Consider the following 24744-nt stretch of genomic DNA (forward strand, 5'->3'; position numbering starts at 1 on the left):
AGAGGGTTAGATTAGAGATAGTAGAATCGGGTCTGGAATCCAGGATTTCCTGAGCTAAGCTGTGACTAGGATGTGGGGTTCCCCACAGATTTCACGAGCTCAGAGTTGGGTCTTCGTCTTTGTCAAGGTGCAGGTCCTCAAAGGGAGGCCACTAAACTCACTCGTGGTTGTGTCCATCCCGTAGCATTAGGAAAAGACAGATTCAGAAACATGTTCGATGAAGGTAAGTAGGAAATAAACCCGAAAGACAGTAGGATCAAAGAGGGAGGAGCTATGGGGATATATGTTTATGTATAGCTGATTCACTTGGTTATAAAGCAGAAACTAACACACCATTGTAAAGCAATTATACTCCAATATAGATGTTCAAAAATATTGGTATATGGGGCAATCAAGGAAGTGGAGATTAAATGAGTTTTAACTTTCTCATTTTACCCTCTAATCATCTCGTCTGAGTTGAAATACATACTCTGCAAAACAAACACTGACTTTGGCTCTGGGTCTTAATTTTCTAAACAAAAATATATGGTGGTAGGGGAAACACTGTAAAAATGTTAATTACCAGGTACAAGGTGCATTTAAGCTTGAGCAAAACATATTGTAACATCACACTGAAGGGAAAATAATAGGGGGTTGCCCAAACTTTACCAATGACTGTGCAGCCAACCCAGCGTCTTCTTCCTTTCTAAATATGCTGTACTGCCTCTTCCACGGTTTCTGTTTTGTGTACCTGTAAATTAAGTACCCCACCTGCAGCCTCCCAAAAAGTCAAAGACGCTGATTTCACCCTGGGAGGCTGACTCTCCCAGAAGGAGCTCACGCCTATCAGCCTGGCTTCTCTCCTAAAAAGGTTTTCCTTGCAGCAGCCCTCTGGGTGGATGGCTCAAAGAGTTGGGTTTACGCAGCAGGGGAGAGCCCAAGGGCCAAACAAGAAAAATCACTTCTCCCCGGAAATGACTGGCATTGCAGAGGAAGGGATACTTCACCTCTCTCTTCTGGGAAAATTCCCCACCAAGGCTCTCAGATTTCTGTCTCCTGTAATCAGGAGGAAGAGAGAGCAAAGAAAGGAAGATGGAGATAAAGTGCCTAAATTTCCGCCCAAATTACCCATTATTTCTTCCCTAAAGAAAGAGAAACTGAAAGCCAAAGAGTTTCCTCTTTGGGGGTGGAGGTGCAGGAACACCGGAACCAAGAGTCCAAAGGGTAAGTGGACACATAGTCGTACACCTTCACATCGTCCAGCCCTCGTACCAACTGGCAGCGTGAAAGATTTAGTGATGCCTGATGGGAAAAAGGCAAACACGTCAGCCTCTTAATTTCAAATTTGAAGGAGACAAAATTGAGGATTAATTCTCAGACTTATATTGATTCCTTTAAGTCACTGCTATATTAGGTATAAAGAAAATTCTAGAAGGAAATGTATCTTTTAGAAAATTTGCATTACATGCTATTACCAGAGTTTCAGCAACAAAACACAGGCTGTTATTATGGGCACTTGATTTTCTCATGAGTTAAAAGCAGGCATTATGATATATGTGGTGTTTTATATATATATATATATATATATATATATATATGTGTGTGTGTGTGTGTGTGTGTGTGTGTGTGTGTGTTTATATATATATATATATATACACATATGTATACATATATATATATACATATATATATATATATGCTTGTTATGAGCTAGAACTTGGTAGTGATAGTTAGATGTTTTTATTATATATTTTTCTGAGTATTTTTATTATACCTTAATCTCAACAAAGGTGCAGAACTGTGACGTATACGTCTTTTTAAAATATTGGAAAACTACTCTCATTACTCCTAATTTTGTATAAAAATATCCACATTATTCCAACTATTCACCAGTATAAGTTCATACTAGCCTTTCATTTAAACAGTGTTTTTGAAGACAATTTTTAATATTTTATTCAGAATTTATTATAAGTATTTACTCAGGAGTACCATTGATTCAATGTGGAAATCTGTTAATTTTTGAAATAAGACAGTCTTGTACAAAGATTATGGTATGGTTGGAAATAGGATATTTGAGCTTCAATCTGTCTCACTGAATATAGACCACATGAATTATATATGTAAATCCCTATGCATTCATCTGAGATTATAGACTAAATAGGTGAGTCAAATGTTTCCTTAGTAAAACAACAAAAGGGAAGAATTAAATCTGCAGGCATAATGCATGGTAAACCTATTCCAAATTGCTGATAAAATAAGGATATTACCCTGGTTGGATAGAAGAAAGCACCCACCTTCTTCTGTGTGTTCCTAAAGCTCAGGTAACCGCATTGTGTTAAAACCACGCCAATGAATAGGGGTATTCCGCCTCAGCACACAGTTGGAACGGAGGCTCCAATTGTGATTCAAAATCCCTTTGTGTAGCATCAACACAGCAAGTTCTGTACTTTTGAGCGGGAACAGGGCTCACACAGCGTAGATGCACCTGTCTTTATATTCAAAGAGATGTGAACACTGGGTGCACAGAATCAATACTATTTACAGTCACACTGTTATAAGTCACGATTATTAGAGCCCAAAGTTGTTAACGTTGCCCATGGATGAAGGGCTGTGTCAAAGGCACCATATAACCATTGTTCTCTTGGTTATTCCTCCGCCCAGCCCCGTACCATAGATGAGACCCTGCAGGGACACCGGAGGGATCAAGGTCACCCAGTGAATCCTGGAGCCCGCGATGCACAGCCAGGCCTCTTTGATTCCGAAATGCACACATTCAGGCTCTCCCTCCCCTGCATCCCATAATAATTCCTACTACTAGTAGTGGTAAAACTGCACATCAGACAGACTCTTCTTTATGACCCGCATTCAGTATCCGGTTGTAAGAGCATGACGATGAAGTTTATTTCCCAGTTCCTGGAGCACTCAGTGCTCATGCTGCGTAATCTTGACCTAAATCATTTTTCCTCTATTTTCTTTTATGTAAGCAGGGATAGTAGTAATAACTGTCTTACTTACTGACTCTACAGAGCCAGAAGAAGAAGCAACAAGGATTGTGTATGCAAGCACTCTGCTTTAGGTGCAAATGTTAGCTGTTGATAATACTCGGTCATAAAGAAAGCAAAGTGCGCTCTGCGAGGAGAATTTCTTGGCCAATTAGACGTTAGAAGTGAGGAAAAAGGAAGCCCAAAAGATGCTCATACCTTGGACTTAAAAAAACTTCAAGGAGGTTTGTGTTCCTTCTCCAAGCTAGAAGCCATCTTCCATGGGAAGTGTGGACCCTCCTGAGCTAGTCATGTCCATGCTGGGATTTTCTACATGTCTTCAGAATATTCTCAGTTCACAGTCTCCTTGTCATGTCAGGCAGGGCCGAGAGACAGGGAAAGGGGTTCTAGATCTTATCTGGATGCTGGGGAGGCACTGGCACTCTCTGGGATACGCCAGGGTGACCTCTCGAGCAGGACAGGGGCTCTGTCCCCACAGCCTACGTCAGGGCCTGTTGCATAGCAAGTGCTCAAAGATATTGGTTAAAAGGATGAATAAACCTCCACAGCTACAAAAGGGGTGAACTGGAATGGATGAGTAGTTTTCAGATATTTCCTTTTGCTGCAGAACTCTTTTCATCTTCAATAAGGTCCCCCAAAGGCAAAATATCAAGGAGCTAAGGCCGGGATCTGGGGATGCAGCAGCTACAGCACTACAGCACCTATGTACCCAGACCCTGCCCACCACCCTTCTCCTTGTCTACTCACTATCACTCCCCCAAACTCTGGGGCAAATCCACCAGACAAGTGTGGAAACCAGTGATTTGGATACAGAAGTCCCTTTTGACTCCAATTCCATGAGTCTAAATATTGATTTCTATCTTCAACGGGTTGATATGTTTATATCGAGGAAAGTAAACTATTTCCTATCTGGAATCAAGGGGCTTAATTAATAAAATACTGACTTTTTAATCATTCTCAATTGCTCGCCAATATCCACGTGCTCTCTCACATTTCCTCTCCTCTCTCGCAGCTGCCTGGCCCTAGCAAGTGGCCCATGAGCAGTAGTGACATACGTCCATTCGATGCCCCCCCATCCACCTCTTCCCTGGCCATGGCCACGTGTTCTGGAGGTCACACTACCTCCTGATGGAAGAGGCCACCCAACCCACAAGGAGCTGTGCAAGTGAGAAGTAAAGTTTTACTCTGTTAAGCCATGAAAACTTGAAGGTTGCTTGCATTATTTTTTCTGACAAATGCATACGTTTCATTTAATGGGGATATTTAGACTGAACACTGAATGGATCTTCTAAAATTCACTTCTCTGTTTTCCGACATAACAAGGAGTCCACAGAGTGTACTGCTTACAGAAGGCAAGGATGGTTGGGGAGCCGTGGTCTAAGTAGGAGGAGTGGATTTTCCAAGAACTCTGCGCCATAGTTGCCCCCAAACTTATGTCACTCAATGAAAATCCCATCACTGAATAGCTTCCATACTGTCTGAGGTTCCAGGTGGATGGTGCTGTCTATAGAAAATTGGTGGGAAGAAATATTATAGAGCTAAATAAAGGTTTCATGAAGGCATAGCTTCCCAATTAAATATAGAAAAAAAAAATAAGAGAAATCAGTTCCCAAGGGAAGTCACCACCCTCCACAAATCTTATTCATTGCTTCGCAGGCATTTCCCAATGTTCTATAGATTGACTTAAAATGTAAGATTTGGGTGATACTGTCCAACTCCCGTAAGAGTCGTACAATCTGGACACTGTTAACATTACCAAATTTCTTATTTTGATTTTCAGCTAAAATTATTAAGTGATGCTTTGCAAAGCTGCCCAGATGCCCCGTTCAAGGTGGGGGACTTACTCCCCCATATGTAGGGGGTGCTCTTAGCTGCCAGCCCTCCCTTTGAATTGTCCCCTGCTAACGAGAGCCGGGTCTCCGACGTCCAGGTCCCATGCCCTGGGCGGCATGAATCCGGTGACCCATCAATGCAAGAATATTGTAACAATTTTCAAAGCTCCCAAGGGGCTGACCGAGGCCTTACTGGACCTGCGCTGCAGCCCACCTTCTCCCACGTTCCAACTTGCTGCTTCCCTTCCCAGACAGATGTTAATCCTGAAAGCACTGCTTAAGAAACTTCTGGCACAAGAATCTCCATCTGAGTTTGTTTCTAGGGAACCTGACCGACAGTAAATCTAGATTACTCTCTAACCACGAGGACGGAAAACAAGTCAAACTGGAGTGGTCAGAGCTTTTCCCATCACACCGTGTGTGCCAGGCTATCCCTCATGGTAAAGGATGTGAAGCGAATCACGTCACTCTCTATTCTGTATCCCCAAATGCATTCAAGTCAAAATAAACAGGAACATCCTGAGAGAGACGACAGAACATGAACTGAAGAGACGTGTGTGGAAAAGGAGCAGGACGGTGTGTCTTGATAATACAGTGCTCGTTTACGGAAACTTCATATGCATATGCCTACACACACACACACGTATGCATATTAATATGAATATATGCACTCATTACTGAACTGAAAAATATTTTTTCTGAATGTGAAAACTGACAATACAGACTGGAGAATATCTAGTGTCTCTAGTGTAGAAAAAAGAAGAACCTCAAAGCCCTAATCAGGGCTCTCTCTAGGCTGGAAGAAACAGAAACCTACTCAAACTCCATCAAGATGACACAGCCAAGTCTTCAAACAGCCTCACCGTGACTCAGCCCAGAGCTCAGGATCAAAGTCTCTTTGCTTGGCGTCTCGAGGGCCGAAAGGCCTCTCTCATCTGCACGTCTCGTATCTGAAAGTCTCCCTCCCGCTGACTCCTCTTGCACGTGGTTTCCTCTGGAATCTCCTGGTACATCCACACTCCTGCTTTCCACCTCAACTATTTCAGGCTTTCGTCCTCACCCTCAAATCTCCAACCCCCATCACTCTCAGAAGATGACTCAAATCCTACTTCCCAGAAAAATAGAAACCATCAGACACGAGGTCCCTCATCTTTCCAGTCACAAATGTACCCCCTCTGTTATTCAAACCATCTTGTTTTCTACATTCATTCCATCGAGTTTCAATCAATATTCTTAAATTTATTTTATTTAAATACTATTTTAAAGAGGCCCACATTAGACCTACCTCTCCTATCCCTCCTGGTATCTCTCCATGACCCTCTTCCCAAACTTCTGGAAAGATTTTCCCATTTTAATTACATGTATTTATCAACTATGTGCATGTATAAAGTTACCAGTGATATCTCCTTGTTATTGAATCGAATAGCTATTTATCAGTTTTCCTTGCATTGGCTGTCTCAGCAGAATTAGTTTTTTAGTAATTCAGATATAATTTACATACAGTGAAATGCACAGACCGTAAGTGTACAGTTTGATCGGTTCTGAGGAATGCATACATATGTATAATATACATCCCTATCAAAATATAGAGCATTGCTTTCCCTCCAGAAAAGTGCCTCCTATCCCTTTCCTGTCCAGCCCTCACCCCTGCTACCATAAAACAGAAAACCAATCTGGTTTCGAACATCATCGATTAGCTTTACCTATTCTACAGCTTCATGGAAATAGAATCATATGGTCTGCACTCTTTGTGTCTGGCTTTTTCCACGCTGCGTGATGTTTCTGAGATTCACGTAAGTGTTAACGTATCAGTGGTTTACTCCTGTTCATTGCTGGATAGTGTTTCATTGGGTGAACATACCATAGTTTTTATTTTTTTTCCAGGAAAGTAACAAAATATATTTTATTCATTAATTACTTGCCACATCTCTATTATTATTATTCTTTTCTACATTTATTGGTTCAATAATATTTGATTGCCTCTTTTTAAAAAAAATTTTATTAGAGTATAGTTGCTTTACAATATTGGGTTAGTTTTTAAGTTGCTAGGTTTTAAGCTTATTCTTCTGATGATGTATATCTGGGCTATCTCCAGTTTAGGGCTATTATGAAGAAGGCTGCTATGAACATTCTTGTATAAGAATTTTTGTGAATAAATGTTTTCATTTCTCTCTATAACTAGAATTGCTACCTCATAATGTAGAAGCATGTTTAATTTTTAAAGAAATTGCCAAACATTTTTCTAAGCTGGTTCTACCATACTACGCTTCCATAGACAATGTATAAGAATTCTGGTGAAATTCTTCCTCAGCATTGAACGCTGCCAGTCTTTTTCTTTTTTTAGGCATCCTAGTGAGAGTGTCTTATCCTCCTGGAAATACTCTCTTCCCTTTTATTTGGTTTAACACAATATCTCCAGGGTTTTACCCTACCTTTCTTTCTCTTTAATGTCTTTGCAAGGTCACTGCCCTCTTTCAGCTTTGAAAAGTGAAGATTCCTTAAGGCTCATTCCTGGATCTCATCACTCATCCTCACCCGTAGCTTCATTGCCACCTATGCAGGGATGGTTCACTGGGAGTTTACATTTCCAGCCATCTTCTCTTCTGAGTTCCCAGCCTATTAGCCTGCAGAAGCCCAATGACCAAGACCAAACTCAGGGTCTCCCTTCCTTTCCTCCAGATACTTTCCAAATCTGGTGGCACAAGTCAGAAGTCTACTCATAGTCAACCCATGAAAAGGAAAAACGTGTGGCTTTTGCTTCCCTAATCTCTCTCCAATCCAAACATTTTGCCAGCCCCACAGAAGCCATTGCTCCTCGCATCTCTCACCCGGGTTTTCTGCAATAGCCTCCCCTGGGTCTGTACACACACCTGGGCCTTCATCCAATCAGTTCTTGATACTGTAGCCAGAATGATCTTTTAAAAATACTAATAGGCTGATATCATATCTCTCTGCCAAACCTTTTAGTTCTTTGGATAAAGATAAAGCTCTATTCCATGACCTGGAAGACCCCACGTTGTCAGGCTTTTGCCTATTTTTCCAAGACCTTCTCAGGCCATCTCCCTTTCTGCTCTTCCACGACACTGGCTTCCTTCCACTTTTTCAGACTCACCCCTTCCGCCTCCCACCAGGGACCCTCTGTGCTCCTCGCCTGCTGGGTACCTCACTCCCTATTTGCCTGACGGACTCCTCTTCATTCTCAGACCTTAGCTCGGTCCCACTGTCGTTTCCAGGGAGAGCCATTCCTGGCCAGCCTGATCTCCATCCGAATCTCTGCTTTATATTCGCTGATCAAAGTATCATATATTGTCCTGCATTGCATTCATCAGAGACATTAATTTCACATGGAATTTTAATTTTACCTAAGTAAAATGTACCTCCTCCTGCAAAGATCACGGGCTCTGGATAGTTGTATTAATTTCAGCACAGTATCTGGCACATAATAAATGCTCAATCCATTTTTGTTCCAAGAAAAAAATGAATGGGTATCATTCACTCTCCTGACCCCCTGACTGTTTCTTATTTCCATTTTGAAAGAGAACATTACTAGTCCTTGGCTGGCCAATGAATCATGAGGATTTGGATCATGTCCGTCTTTAGTCCAATTAGCACGGCCAGGGTGGGAGCATATGGAGATAGGGCTGCTTCTTCCAGAACGGCCACTGGGGCAAAATACACAGTAACTGTTGTGGTTACAAAAAGTAAGCAAATCATGTCTAGATCATGCGAATTCTCTGAATGAGATAAAATTAGCTTCCTTAAAGAAGACTTTACAGAAAGAACACTTTAGTTTTCAGGTGTATGGGTGTGAGATTTATACGTACAGGTGCATGGGTGAGACGGGAGTGTTCCCAGAGCTGTATGTGGGGTGCCATCCCTTCCCTATCCCCCTGATTCTTTCTTTGGGTCATTGACCAACAGTCTAGCTGAAGCCGAACCTCCAAATGAGGGACAACCAAGGAAAGTTCTTCTCACAATAACGAAAACCACCTGGCTTTCCTAAGTGAAAAAACAAGACGTGATTTCAATCTGTACGTAATTCAAATGCATGGTAGGAAAAGCTATTTGGAATCATAAATAAATTACTGCATATTGAAAACATTGTCTCCTTCAGAGATGTATTAAAAATTAAAAATAAAATGATCACAGTTAAGAAGTATTGATACAACTTAAATATAATTGCAACAAATACCACTGCAAATGGAATCCTTAAATAAAGTATTTCTTGATCCCTGTAAATGACCTACTTATTTTGATTAATATGAAATATAACCAAATTCAAAATCAACAAAGTAATTAGAGGTTGCCTTGGAGTTTTCCATAATAGGATGTAATCTTACAGAGCAGGTAAGTCAAACCAAAATTGAAAAAAAATTAATTGTTTGAATTTGATGGTAGCTAAAATCAAACTGTGGGGAGGTAGTGTGACAGTGGAAAAAATACTGGACCAGGAGAAAGAAAATCCCAAGTCTTACACTTAGCTCTCTCACTAATTAATAATGAAAAGCTGAAAGGATGTCTGGGCTTCAGTTTTCTCTTCTTAAAAGTGGAGTTGGAATAAATCTTCAGTGGCTAAAGTGTGTTATCTTGATTGCAACGCTCATCAGTTGATGGCTTGGAGTGCCCCATCTAGAAAGGTTCTGAGGCATCCAGCATTTATCAGCGACGCTGCTCCATCTTCAGGAAGTTGCCTGTGCATTCTGGGTATTTGCCAGCCCTGGACCAGGCAGCCTCCAAGCTCCCACCCATCCCCATCTCAGCTCGGTCTAGCTGTCTTGTGTCAAAGACCAGTGCTTCCAGGGAGATCAGTTCAGTGCTTTGAGACCACCTAGAGGGGTGGGATAGGGAAGGTGGGAGGGAGATGCAAGAGAGAGGAGATATGGGGATATATGTATACCTATAGCTGATTCACTTTGTTATACAGCAGAAACTAACACAACATTGTAATGCAATTATACTCCAATAAAGATGTTAAAAAAAAAAAAAAAAAAGAAAGACCAGTATTTCTGTGCCCTGGGTCTTCAGACTGTGCAGCTCAGTTCAGCCAGCATGTGCTGAGGTCCCACTGTGTAAGAGCCACAGGTTAGGCAATGGGAATACAAAGATGAGTAAAAGAAGACACCTGCTTTCAAAGAGTTTAAGTCTGGAAGAAGATGGATAAAGATGTGGTATATATATACAATGGGATACTACTTAGCCATAAAAAAGAATGAAACAATGCCATTTGCAGCAACACGGATGGGCCTAGAGATCATCATACTGAGTGAGGTACGTCAGAAAGAGAAAAACAAATACCATATGATAATCACTTACAGGTGGAATCTAAAAAATGGATACAAATGAACTTATATACAAAACAGAAATAGACCCACAGACCTAGAAAACAAACTTATGGTTACCAAAAGGGAAGTGGGGGGTGAAGGATAAATTAGGAGTTTGGGATTAACATATACACACTATTATACATAAAATAGATAATCAACAAGGACTGTATAGCACAGGGAACTCTGCTCAACATTCCCTTATAACCTATAAGGGAAAAGAATCTGAAAAAGAATAGATGTATATGTATAATGAATCACTTTACTGTACACCTGAAACTAACACAACATTGTAAATCAACTATACTTCAATCTTAAAAAACGTTTAGAATATGACTTAACGAGGGAGCATTTTTTAATTAAAAATATAGTCAGTATAATACTTTACGGTCATAAGCGTCTAATCTAATTCTGAACATCAAATCAGAGAACCCATATTATGCTTTACACTCTTCCTGAAGTTAATGATGTTTTAATTCAAAGGAAAAGTTTCCATTACGCTTGTCTGTCTAGAGGATTAATTTTTAAAATATATTGTTTACATCCTCCAACACTGACATTCAAGCACTTTCAGAATGCTGTCCTTCCAAAAGCCATGAATGATAAATTAAGAGTACAACACACCATCTGAAAATCCTATTTCAATTTCACCTTGTAATATCTAACAACCAGAATGTTCTCCTCATAAATTCTGGCCAACCTGCTTCTCTCAATAGCCAAAACACTCAGCTCATTTTTTGCTTTCAGAATCTGCTGATAGAATTCTCCTGGTTAGAATAAACTTCCCACTCCAGCCACCTACTCATACCCTGTGAATCCATCCAGCAGCCTCAGATGACTCCTCTGTTCCACATCCTCTGGATGGATTCATTCATTCTCACACACTGTTTAGAAAATCCAGGAGCCTATCACATGGCAAGCACTGTGCTCATATGACAGACACAAATGAGAATGACCCTGCTTTCAGGAGCTGACGCTGAGGTGACAGTGTCAGGGGAACAAGGTTACAGAAAAGATGTGCACAGAGGACAAACATAAAAGTTAATCTGGAAAGTCCGGGAAGATGTGCCAGATGAGGGGTCATGAGCTAATTTGAAAGGCTATGTAAGCATGAGGTAGATGAAGAAAAAGGAAACTCCTGACAGAGAGGAAAGCACAAGTGGAGCCACCAAGCTCTGGGGCAGCGATGGCGCCTTGGGAACGAGGCTCTAAGGCACTGGCAGGAGGCTATGTGTGGATCCCTGAGAGGAGATGCAGGTTACAGATTAGGAGGTTTAAACTTTACTCTGAAAGCAAAGGGGTTTTCCTGATGGGACGTGATCAGATGGATTTTAGAGAGGTTCCCCCGACAGCAGTGTGGGGACCGGAGGAGGTCTGGCTGGTGTCAGGGAAAGGAATTAGGAGGTTACTGCAGGCATCCAGGGGAGCAGGGATGAGAGTCTGCATTCAAGTAAAGGCAATGGAATTGGAAGAGAAAGGAGAAATTCAAAGAAGATGGAATCTGAAGAATCTGACAACAGAATGAATGAGCAGTTGCAATGGTGATCTACCCACAGAGACAGGGATTATAGAAAAGCATCAAGTTTAAGCAGAAGGTCAAGAAATGGATGGTGGGTAACACTCAGCTTGAAGCACCTATGGGACATCCAGGTGGAGACATTTAGCAGGTGGTCAGGTACACAAATCCAGAATTTAGTAGAAAATTCCAATGTAGTAACACAGACTTGGGATCATAAACACATAAGTGTGACTGAGTCCATGACTAGAAACTGCATAGAAGAAGGCAAATCAGAAGGAAATGGAATTATAGAAGGAAGCACAAGAAGAGCTCCCTCTCTCTCTCTCTCTCTCTCATATACATTCTTTTTTTGTATTCTTTTCCATTATGGTTTATCACAGGACATTGAAAATAGTTCCCTTTGCTGTACAGTAGTATCTTGCTGTTTATCCATTTGGACTGTGCTTTTTTTAATTGCACGTGGGACTCCAGGAATCTTCCACCTTGCTATCTTTATAGAAGGCAGGACTAGAAAGCCATCTGACTGATTTTCAATCATAGTTCTACTCAACATTGATGATTACAGCTACAAATACCATGAAATCCCTTTCTAATACCTGTGTCTGGGACAATACTCAGATGATACTATCTTTTCCAGACTGGTATCAAGTTTTTACTCAAGGCTGCTATATATTAGGTCACCATATTTGGCCTAGGGAACATAGACATCCATAAATTGAAATATTCAGCCTAATTGTAAGAAGATTTTATGGTATTTTATTTTTCCAAATTACATTTTATGACAATTGTTATGATGATTCTGAAGAATATCAAAGTAGAATCTCTTTATAATTTTTACTATTATCAAAAATGTAATATCGAAAATATATCAGCCAGCTCATATAGATATCCCTTTATTTCAGACATGGAGTGTAAAATGTATTATTTTCTTCTCAGAAAAAAAAAGGTTAGGAAAGAAGACTTAAGCTCCAATATATTACAAGACAGAGATAGCTAAGGCAGATAAATCTGCTAAGCATTTTTTTTTTAAAAAGGAAAGCCATTGGGTTACTTTACTTCTGTTTCCATCTCTTTCTACTAAGACACTAATCTTTCTGACCTGGACAGAACTTCTGAATGTGTATGTGTGTGTGTGTATATATATATATATATATATATACTACCCTATATATAAAGAAAACTGATACATTGATTTATGAATTCCATAGATATTACAAACACCATCTGCCTAATTTTTCTAAAATGTAAACCCCCTAAATCAAAAATGGAACAACTAGCCACCTAACCAAAGAGCTTCTCCTTGCAAGTTAAGAGCTATGTTTAAACTACAAGAACGATAATGTGTCATGTGACACTTGTGCACTGATCACTTACAACTTTGAAATAACTCGATATTCTTCAGACTATACTACAAAGCTACATAATCAAGACAGTATGGTACTGGCACAAAAACAGAAATATAGATCAATGGAACAGGATAGAAAGCCCAGAGATAAACCCACACACATATGGTCACCTTATCTTTGTTAAAGGAGGCAAGAATATACAATGGAGAAATGACAGCCTCTTCAATAAGTGGTCCTGGGAAAACTGGACAGCTACATGTAAAATAATGAAATTAGAGCATTAACTAACACCATTCACAAAAATAAACTCAAAATGGATTAAAGACCTAAATGTAAGGCCAGACACTATAAAACTCTTACAGGAAAACATGGGCAGAACACTCTATGACATAAATCACAGCAAGATCCTTTTTGACCCACCTCCTACAGAAATGGAAATAAAAACAAAATAAACAAATGGGACCTAATGAAACTTAAAAGCTTTTGCACAGCAAAGGAAACCATAAACAAGACCAAAAGACAACCCTCAGAATGGGAGAAAATATTTGCAAATGAAGCAACTGACAGGGGATTAATCTCCAAAATTTACAAGCAGCTCATGCAGCTCAATATCAAAAGAGCAAACAACCCAATCCAAAAATGTGCAGAAGACCTAAATAGACATTTCTCCAAAGAAGACAGACAGATTGCCAGCAAACAGGTGAAAGGATGCTCAACATCACAAATCATTAGAGAACTGTAAATCAAAACTACAATGAGGTATCACCTCACACCAGTCAGAATGGCCATGATCAAAAAGTCTACAAACAATAAATGCTGGAGAGGGTGTGGAGAAAAGGGAACCCTCTTGCAGTGTTGGTGGGTATGTAAATTGATACAGCCTCTATGGAGAACAGTATGGAGGTTCCTTAAAACCTAAAGATAGAACTACCATATGACCCAGCAATCCCACTATTGGGCATATACCCTGAGAAAACCATAATTCAAAGAGTCATGTGCCACAATGTTCACAGCAGCTCTATTTACAATAGCCAGGACATGGAAGCAACCTAAGTGTCCATCGACCAATGAATGGATAAAGAAGATGTGGCACATATATACAATGGAATATTACTCAGCCATAAAAAGAAACAAAATTGAGTTATTTGTAGTGAGGTGGATGGACCTAGATACTGTCATACAGAGTGAAGTAAGTCAGAAAGAGAAAAACAAATATCGCATGCTAACACATATATATGGAATCTAAAAGAAAAAAAAAAGGTTCTGAAGAACCTAGGAGCAGGGCAGGAATAAAGACACAGATGTAGAGAATGGACTTGAGGACACGGGGAGGGTGAAAGGTAAGCTAGACAAGGTGAGAGAGTGGCATGGACATATATACACTACCACATGTAAAACAGATAGCTAGTGGGAAGCAGCCACATAGCACAGGGAGATCAGCTTGGTGTTTGTGACCACCTAGAGGGGTGAGATAGGGAGGGTGGGAGGGAGACGCAAGAAGGAGGAGATATGGGGATATATATATGTGTATAGCTGATTCATTTTGTTATAAAGCAGAAACTAACACACCATTATAAAGCAATTATACTCCAATAAAGATGTTAAAAATAAATAAATAAAATAACTCTATATTCTTGAGATTAAGAAAACTGCTCACATATCGATCAAGAATGTTTTGCGTGCAGAAATGTAAGTTGGGAGCTAATCGAATAGACTCCATAAAGTCTAGCAAATACAGACAGAGAGCTCCATCAATATAGGAGTTCCCATGTGTGAATATGCAGACCATGCATGAGAGTCCATGAAAAGAAGCTAAGCTGTAGGACATTTACATGACAGTACAGACACCTTAACTGGTTTTCAATTCACATCCCTTCTCTATGTAAATATAATGGCTTCTCCCAGACAATCATTATCTGACATAATGATGGGAAATATAAAAATATATACTAAATAGTATGTAAATCATTAGCAAGGTATTATCATTTACACTACATAAAGATATCTGTTTGGTTCATTGTGTTTCTTTAATATTGAATTAAACACTTTCCTTTCAAATTGCATGAAATTACTTTCTGTAATATTATCTTACTTTACTATCTAAACTTCAGAAGAATGATCAGAATATTGCATCCTAAAATCCAGTTAAATGTCTTCTCTAAGTCACAGGCTGCTCCTTTGCAAGGCCCGAAGAAAAATCTTCAGAGAGAGAGCCCTGCACGAGGTTGCATTCCTCGTTACTATTATTTGAAAAGTGTTTTGAACTTTTAAATTCAACTTTGTCATAAAAGGTAGCATTCCACTGAGAATCCATTAAAGATAACACATGATTCTCAGCAAAAGCCTTTCCATTTACCAAAAGATGATTTTCAAGATTCTACAACTCGCTTGTGTTACTTATTGATAATTACTAATTGCTATATTTTATGACAGTTAACTGCTTAAACTTTCGGAAGTTTTAAATGAATAATTTGTTTCAGGGAAAGCAAAACTTATAAAAAGGGAGATAATTTAATGTATCATCTGGATTGAAATTCAAAACTGAGAGAAAGGGGTACTAGCCATAATTACAGCACAAATGTGGCATCAACAGATACTGTCCCGGGCAAACCAACATGTACAGCCACTTTCTTTTGAAACATTCTATTTTTTATTTAAATAAGTGTTCCTATGTACGAGAAGTTTTCACAAGTTAGCAAAAGATGAAGGAATATCTAAAGTCAATTCTGCAGACCTAAATAGACATTTCTCCAAAAAAGGCATACAGATGTCCAACAGGCACATGAAAAGATGCTCGACATCTCTAATTATTAGAGCAAAAATGTAAATCAAAACTACAATGAGGTGTCACCTCATACCAGTCAGAATGGCATCATCAAAAAATCTACAAACACTAAATCCTGGAGAGGGTGTGGAGAAAAGGGAACCCTCCTACACTGTGGGAACGTAAACTGGTGCAGCCACTATGGAGAACAGTATGGAGGTTCCTCAAGAAACTAAAATAGAGTTACAATATGATCCAGCAATCCTACTCATGGGCATACACCCAGACAAAACACTACTTCAAAAAGATACTTGCACCCCAATGTTCATAGCAGCACTATTTACAATAGCCAGGACATGGAAACAACCTAAATGTCCATCGACAGAGGAATGGATAAAGAATATGAGGTACATATATACATGGAATATTACTCAGTCATAAAAAAGAATAAAATAATGCCATTTGCAGCAACATGGATGGACCTAGAAATTGTCATACTGAGTGAAGTGAGTCAGAAGGAGAAAGACAAATATCATATGATATTACTTATATGTTGAATCTAAAATATGATGTAAATGCATTTACTCACAAAACAGAAACAGACTCACAGACATAGAGAACAGACTTTGGGTTGCCAAGGGGGAGGTGGGTGGGGAAGGGATGGATTGGGAGGTTGGGATTAGCAGATGCAAACTATTATTTACAGGATGGATAAACAACAAGGTCCTACTGTATAACACAGGGAACTATATTCAATATGTTGTAATAAACCATAAGGGAAAAGAATATGAAAAAGAATATATATATATAAAAGTTAATCACTTTGCTGTACAACAGAAACTAACGCAACATTATAAATCAACTGTACTTCAATAAAATAAATTTTAAAAAAGTAAGGTTAATTCTGCAGTATATTCCCCTTTCACCATCCACAGAACACTGACCTAGATCAAAATAAATGTACATAAACCTGAAGTAAAAGTGTAAGAATATACATAAGAAAGCCTGAGACATCCAGCACAGAATCTTAAAAAAGTTCTTCAACACATACAATCGATTCAATCTAACCCATACCCAACAGTAAACTGATATGAAAGAGGAATTACTACTGGACAAGTATATGGCCCCTTATTCAGCTAATTTAAAGTGAATAACTTATTAAATCCAGTGACACTAAAATCATCCGTCTGTTTCTCCCAATTTTTTTCTAGCAAAAGTTGAGCGAATGACCCTAAGCTAATTTCTCTGCTTACTTTTGAATTAAGGTTGCCTTTTAGGTATTTCAAACTCTATCACTTTGCCCACATTGCTTTTTGCGCTAAAGACATTTACGTGCTATTTAATGAGAAAGAAAGAAAAATGGAAGGAAAGTAAATATAACCTCAGGTCAAATCCTGGACTCATTTTACCTTTGACCTCTTCGCCAAATTCTCACCCTGGTGGCTGAAGACCTGAACACACCTCCCTGCTAGCACGATATGATGGATGGATTCTTCTACAAGAACCCATCTCCGCGGGACCTCTAGTAGCTGCAATCGTCACAGGAGAAGATGCTCTGGGGATTCTTCTATAGTTTTACAAAGTAAAGTTAATAATGCCACCCTTCCTTGGTACAGCACTTTGAAGTTTAGGGTGCCTCTACCATCATGTTAAAGCCTCGTAGGTTAGAAGGGCAGACATTATCACTTTCACCTTACACAGGAAGAAACTGGGGTGCAGATGAGTTAACTTATTGATGTTTACACCTATAGAAAGTGTCAGTGTTAAGAGCAGAATCTAGTCCACTGCTCTATCTAACTATCTGATGCTCACCTCCCCTTCTGGTCATGGCAGTCTTAAAATGGTAGGAACTAAGCCAACGTCGGGCTAAGGCAGAAGACTCTCTCTTTACTCTACCCAACAGCCCAATTCCTGACCCAAGTCCCATACCTGACACAGTGGTCTTATTGTTGAATTGAATAACACATGATACTTTGCTAGAAATAGCCTACCGAACATACAAAATTCAGAACAATAGTAGAGAGAAGAGAGAACCTCATGGTGGAGGAAAGATGCGGAGGCATTCGAGAGCACTGACAGCTAATGAGTCAGATCAGAGAGCACAGGTGCACACGGGGTTAGCCAGTCACCTGTGGCCCGTTCCAGAGCCTGGAGACTGGAGTCCTCGGGAAAAGGCTGGAAAATGCCACTAGCCACGTGACATCTTTCTTGCTCCTTTAGTTTAGTTTCTGCACTCCAGGATCAAATGTCACAAGGAAAGGGTTTGGAAGGCTTTGAGCTAGTTCTGGGAATTTCACTAACAGAAACTAATAGAATAGTCACAAGGTAGACCTCTCAAGAGGTGAGCATATGGGGCAGAGTGAAACATGTAACGTATCCAGCCAAATGCCTAAATGTTAAGCCCCTTCCCCAATGGAAGAGGGAAACAAACCGTAATAGCCAAAGCTTAATGCACTTTTGGAAAGACTTATAAGAACACTAAAGGTTTGGAGTCCACGTATGTGGGTTCTGGGTTCTATTACTTTAGTTGCCTCGTGCCTCAGGCCAACTTAGTTCAACTCTCAGGACCAGCTCGAAAATACCCAACTCCCATAAAGGACAAAATGTAGAAGTTGTTTAAAGATATAAAATAGTCCATAACGATAAATGAACTGCAGTTCAATGAACTTTACAATCCATGGTACAGCAAGCTCATCTATCTGCATATTGCAGATGTAGGAAGATAGTAATATTATTGCAGGAATTGCTACTTTATATCTTTGCAGGAAGCTGGCTCTTACCGCGCAGATTAAATTCAAACCACTCTCTCATCTGACCGGTTGAGTGAGTAACACTCCCAAGGTGCTATGTTTCTATTCAAGTCTGCAGGGGCACCTAGAGCCCACACTGGTTTCCATATTCTACTCCAGACTTAGTAAACTATTTACCTCAGCAATGGTGCCCCTCACTTCTGGTTAAGAAGGAATAAACAGAGGTGAAAGAGAGTCAAGACAGGTTGGCAAAAATGTGAACTAAGTGTTATGTTTCTTACCCTCTATTCTCTTTGACAATGCCTTACTTCTTTCAATTTTTTTTTTTTTTTTTTGTAGGCTTCTCTTTTCTGAATTTTCTCCATGAGCATTTGGGCATGCACATTTACCAAGACAGGTTTTTGTTGAAAGCAGAAAACTGCAATGGTTCTGGGATAACCTTCCCTAAATGTAACCCTATCCATTAGGGGTGTGAAGGAGACTAGACATTTCCTCTCCCCGACTTTTCTACTTAACACAGCATCTGGGAACATGTAGACACCTGCTCATGCTTTAGCAGTTTCTCAAATTACTCTTTGCTTTTTCTCTTTTCCCTTCTTACCCACCTCTGCCTCAGCAACATGAGAGAATATTTTGGGGTGTAAGACATGAAAATCTTGGCAAACCTCAATGAAAACATGATAACCTACATTCTGGGGACTCTGTCCTCACTCTACCCCAGCTACCCCCAACTACCTTTCCTTCTTTTCCCAGTTGCTAACTGAGCCTTCTGGATACATTTTGGGTCACAATATTATAATTGGTTGGAGGGAGAAAAAAGAGATAGAAAAGCTGAAGGTGCAAGGGTTCTACCCCTCTACTTTGTCTCTCCTCTCACAAAGGAAGTAGGTATTACAGATGTTTGAAGAGCTAGTGGGCGTGAGCTTCCCTGTTAAGCGAGAGGGAGAATTCCAAAGTCAATATTCTTTATAAATCAAATCACACAATGAATTGTAGGATTTGTAAGAAAAAAAAAGAACCTCCTAGAATCCCAATTTAATTTTCTTGCCCACATGTATACAATTTAAGAGACAGGACTAGAATCTGAACCCCGAATGCTCAGGTCCAACATTAATGGACTTACCATTGTGCTTTTTATTATCTTCAAACTGGGGACAATTCCCTCGCCCTCAATCCACTGGAAAATTCTATTAAGGGCGTGGGTGAAGCTCCAGGGTCTCCTAGAATCAGCAGCTGATCTTCTGAATCAGCCTAACCTGTCAAACCCCTCCTCTGAAACTGAGGGACGAACAGACATTAATCTAAGGAGTAGGTAGGTGAAGTACAGGCTTCTTGTTGGTAAAAGGACAGTGCAGCATGTGGGATGATATTTGGACTTGGAATAAAAGGTCTGGGTTTGAATCCTGGCCGGGCCATATTATGTGAGTAGGTTCAAGGTATTCCAGGAACCCTCTAAGGGCAGGATGAGGATTTGGGGGTTATATGACCCCACTTACCTTCTGCACAAGCTGTTTGTGAGAATCCAAATATACATATATTGAACTTGAACACAGTTCAACTCTTTGGCATTTGGTTCAATAACCATTTAGAATAATGGCCAGCATGAGGTAAATGCTCAATAAATGTTAGTAATTCTATTAAATATTCCCACATGGTTCTCAATTCCCAGCCACTAGCCATTGTTTTCAGTCTCTGCTTCTATGTTTTCTCTTGTCTTGCTACTCTATAGTTCCTTTCTCTATGAAGCTTTTATAAAAATGAAATAGGATTTTAGATCTAATGAGATCTTCTCTGATTTAGGTCCCAGATAACGCAGTTTTCAACCCATGTAATATACTGGCTCTTGGGGTCTGGTGACAGTTACTTGAAGGAGTATTCATGGAGGAGGTTAGGTTTCAAAAGACTTCTAGAACACACACTCACATCCACACCTACACACGTCTACACACACCTACACACACACCCCAAAACCCTACCAAGATGAAGAAAGACCTTCTTTCTGCAGGGAATTAAATCAACCATTAGAAATTATTTGCAAGAGTCAACTATTTTTTGTTAGATGGCAATGGTATTTGAAATCAGTGCACTTTGCCAACAAAATGAATTATTTTTAGGACAAAGTACTTACAATTTCAAAGAAAAATTATTCCTGAAATCTTGAGGTGAAAGCAGCTTCATTATCCTTTTCCATTTATACATATTTAAAGACATTATCGAGGCCAAATTCAAGTAGTAATATACAACCAAGGCTGATGAAACTGTACGAGTATATTTTAATTGATATCTTATAACGTTTCTTTGGCGTGTTCGCCCATCAGTTTTCTCTCTTCTCTCTACTAGCGCCTGTTTTTACAAATTGTGAACAGAGAGCACACACAGGAAGCAGGGAGCTCAGCCGATGGCTCTGCAGTAATGACCAAGGGGAATTTTAAGTCTAAATGCTGAGTTACCAGGACTTTCGCTTCGCAGGGCCTGTTGTGGGACTAAATTCTCAGATATGCGCTATAACGACTGCGTGCTACCGCCAAAACTCATCTCCAATTGAACGATTATTTCAAAGGCTGTGAAAAGCCTCCTGTTTTCCAGTTTACCTTTATGCAAAGTTTAGAAAGGGCCACCATCCGAGACTCTGTGTCATCAAGTTCCCATATAGGTGTGTCATCTGAATAACCCCTACAGTCCCCAGTTTTTAAGACATAAGCTGCCCTCTAGAAAAAAGTCCATCTCTGTTCCACTAATTTGTGGACAACAAGACAGGCTTCCATGGAAGCACACTGGGATTCCACAACATCCCCAGTCTGCCACCACACAGAAGGCCAAGACGTTAGCAGCGGAGGCTGATTGATAAAGTTAGTGCCGAGGCCTGCGATTGCAGAGGCTGTGGTGTGGCAGCATCACACACTGCAATATTTAGAGAATCCTTGCAATAAAGGAGCACCACGTGCGTGCCAGGGAGAGCCGTCATGCCACAGCAGTGGGAAAGATGCTTTTGACGTCAACAGTTGGACGGTGTCCTTCATTTTTATTTGTCCATAGAAGCCTGTAGGATCTGATCCCTCCTGGAACTGCCCCTTCCCCACTTAGAGCCCCTCTCTCCACCAGCCCTGAAACAGCCAGTGAAGAGGAGAGATGCCCACTGGCTTGCCCTGTGCCTTCCCTTCCCAGTCAGGCAGCAGCCCATGTGTCCCATCGCCTGCTGGAGGCCTCTGTCCACCTGCTGTCTGCAGTGAACACCGAAAGGAACGGGAGCAAAACTGTGCATCCTGACCAGCAGAAGAGGTGTCCGGGACAGGTGGCGGGGGGCTGTGACGGGTGAGGACAAGACGGACTGACAACCAGACAGACAGACAACAGCACCAGCAGACACCATGCATTACTTCCAGTCTCAGACGCGGGGAAGCCTGCAGCGCCAGGGACCTTCCACCAGGGACAGGCAGCGGATTAACAAGGTTCTGCTTCCTGCACGCCTGCAGGCTTCAAGTCCCTGCTTTTTGGCTAAGAAGGAACAGGGAATCCAGAAACCTGCTGCTCTTCAGAGAACCAGGCCAGCTCCGGCCTTCCCAGTTAATGGCCCCTCTCTCTGCGTCTACGTTAAAAGGGCAGGGATGACTGGATTTCTCCTCTTGTGCTGTGACCAACCCTCACTGCTCTCCCTCAACGCCCCCTCTCCCATCTGGGCTGCAGCTGCGCTAGTGGAGACCCGGCAGGCTGGGGATGCAGCCCCTCCAGCTCTCTGCTGCCAGGCTCTGCTGCCCCAAGGGGGAAGAGGGAAACTTCCCTCCTGTGACAGCATCTTCTCTTCAGGAGGCCATCCCGAGGGTGGGCGGGGGAGAGGAGGGAGGGCGTGCGCTGGGCCCGGGTTGGGGTATGGGGGTGCCGCCCCCCCCCTTTGCTCTCCGCTGTAACTCCACAAGCAACAGGCTCCCTCCGGCTCTTCTCTCCGATCTTCCGCCCCAGATACACCTTCTGGCCTTAACGCGGGGAACCAAGGCACAAGTCCCCATCAGGGCCTCTAGATTTCCTCACTGCCAAGTTGAAAACTTTCCCCAATACAGGAGGACCTCTCGGGGAAGGCAGGGTTCACGTCCGGGCAAGGCAGGGTTCACGTCCCCTTCAGCTCCACTGCACGGGGATGGGAGGGAGGCGGGAGGCCAGCACCTTGTGAGCAGTTTCGCCCGAGACTAAGGCAGGTGGCAGGGCATTGTCACACGCGCCTGCCTAGCCAGCCACCAGCCCCGTCCCCTCCCCAGACCCAGGAAAACTGGGCGCTGGATGGAGATCCCCTGAAGGGTTGATGGGCTTTAAAGAAGGGGGGATGTGTGCAATAATCAGTCCCCTTATGGTACGGCTTGCACCAGGAAACGAGAAGGCCCTGGAACTCCCTTGGAAACCAGTAAAGAGGAAGCTCTATTTCATTCAGGCCAGAGTCCCCACCAGCTTCTCCCATTATTAAAAACTTTGCATTGCCAATGGCATTGTATACGGGGAGGAATATCTGTCTTCACACAGGTATTCCGTGCAGAAGACCCCGAAGCAAAGGTTAGAGAGACGCTGAAGAAGCAGGTTACCAAAGATGGCAACTGCCCAAAAAAAAAAGACCCAACCTCGAGCTGTGAGATGAACGAGTAGCAAAATGAACACTCACAATAAGCATTTTTCTTACACCAATACTGACACCCTCGGCTGGGGCAATCCCAGCCGGCTCGACAACTCCAGGGAAAGAAGAGCTATTCCCAGCAGCTCTTCGCCCACCTCCCCTTCCTCCGCTCAGCCTGTGCCCCTCACCTGCTCCCGGCCCAGGGCCCTTCCTTCCACGCGGGCGGAATCGGCTCTTTTCAGCCTGGCACATCCCACCCCGGCTGGCGCCGTCCCCCCAGTCCTCCCTGGCACCTGGGTCCCCAGCCGTCCTCTCCGGGCTCCCGGCTCAGGGCTCAGCGCATCCCCGCCTGCCACCTGTCCTCCCACCCGCCTCCCCGCCCCGGCCCCGCGCCCCCGGCCCCCAGGCGGGCGCCTCCGCCCGCACCCGGCTCCCGGCCCGCCTCTGACCCGCACGCAGCCGGTAGGAGCGGGTGACGGCGGGGAACGGCCCGATGGAGGCACGGATGGCGCGGCCGCGCAGGCTTACTTGAGCATGGCTTCTTCCTTCTCCTCCTCTTCTTTCTGCCGGTCCATCACTGCCATGATGATGTTCCTCTCCTCCTCGGTCAGGTGGCTCAGGTCGGGCAGCTCGGGCATCGGGGGAGGCACGGTGGGCGGGCGGGGACCGCGGGGCCCCACGGCCGAGGACATCTTCGCGGCCTGCCCGCCCCTCGGCTGGCCTGGGCTCGGCGCGGGCGCACCTTCCGACGCACGCCCGGCGGCTGCGCCCCTGCTCGGCTCACCGCGGAGCCCTCCCGGCGGCGGCGGCGGGGCAGGGGAGCGCGCGAGCCCGGGCTGTCATGGTCCTCCGCCTCCACCCAGCCCCGGATGCTGCCTTTGTTTTGGTGGCCCTGGCGAAGCGCGGGCGCCCGGGCGCTTCCCGCAGCCCAGCCTCCCGGGCGGGGGCGGGGGCGGGGGCGCGGGCTCGGGCGCGCGGGGGGCGAGGATGCTCGGGCTCGGCCGCCTCCGTCCGCGGTGCGGGAGGAGAGTTTGGGTGTCGGTTAGGCGGAGTCTCGCGGCTCGGCTCCGGTGATGCTGCTGCGCTCGCAGACACGGCCGCCAGCCCAGCCGCTCGGCCCGGAGCCGCCCCGCCCACGGCGCCCACCCGCCCACTCCCGGTCCCAGTCCCGCGCCCCTCCGCCCCCGCGCGCTCCAGCCCAGGTACCCTCACCCGTGACTCATCCTACCTCGCCGGGTCCCCCGTCTCTGTCAGCCTCGCCAGCCCTATTTTTCCACGGGTTGCATTAATCATCATCATCCTCGCTCCATCTTCATCGTGGAGCCTTAGTATTATCGGAGCACCCTCGATGTTCTAAACAGGACGGAACACCCTCTGCATGCATTTCCCCCCTTCCACCGTAGCCTTCTCATTTAGTGGTCAAGTGTTCATAGCCACAACGATGTGGCTTTTAACATAATTTTGCTGCACACACACCCCTCCAACAGCCTGGATTTTCTGGGTCCATTGTACACAGTCTTTCTTGACCCGTCCTCAGTAGGACTGCTCTGCAATGTATCTGAATTGCCCCTCCAGAGACCCCACAGCACGGCAAATCTTTAATTTGTCATTTTGGGCTCTTGGTCGCCCATCGC

At 43.0% G+C, this 24744-nt stretch overlaps 1 protein-coding gene across 21 annotated transcripts in view; it reads right to left on the reverse strand.

The window, feature by feature from the left end:
• The window catches only part of RIMS1 (regulating synaptic membrane exocytosis 1), a 474653-nt gene extending 450461 nt beyond the window's left edge, over nucleotides 1-24192 (reverse strand). For 6 of the 21 annotated variants that reach the window (XM_060030367.1, XM_060030371.1, XM_060030366.1 and 3 more), the window contains exon 1: nucleotides 23639-24188. In XM_060030367.1, coding sequence (XP_059886350.1) covers nucleotides 23639-23802 — 164 coding nt within the window. In that variant the 5' untranslated portion in view covers nucleotides 23803-24188. Of the gene's footprint in view, nucleotides 1-23638 lie in introns of all 21 variants that reach the window. The other 15 variants (XM_060030378.1, XM_060030375.1, XM_060030376.1 and 12 more) reach the window with 5 other exon arrangements.
• Between the last annotated feature and the right edge of the window lie 552 nt (nucleotides 24193-24744).

Source organism: Delphinus delphis, chromosome 14 (genome assembly GCF_949987515.2).
Source record: "Delphinus delphis chromosome 14, mDelDel1.2, whole genome shotgun sequence".
NCBI classification, from domain to species: domain Eukaryota; kingdom Metazoa; phylum Chordata; class Mammalia; order Artiodactyla; family Delphinidae; genus Delphinus; species Delphinus delphis.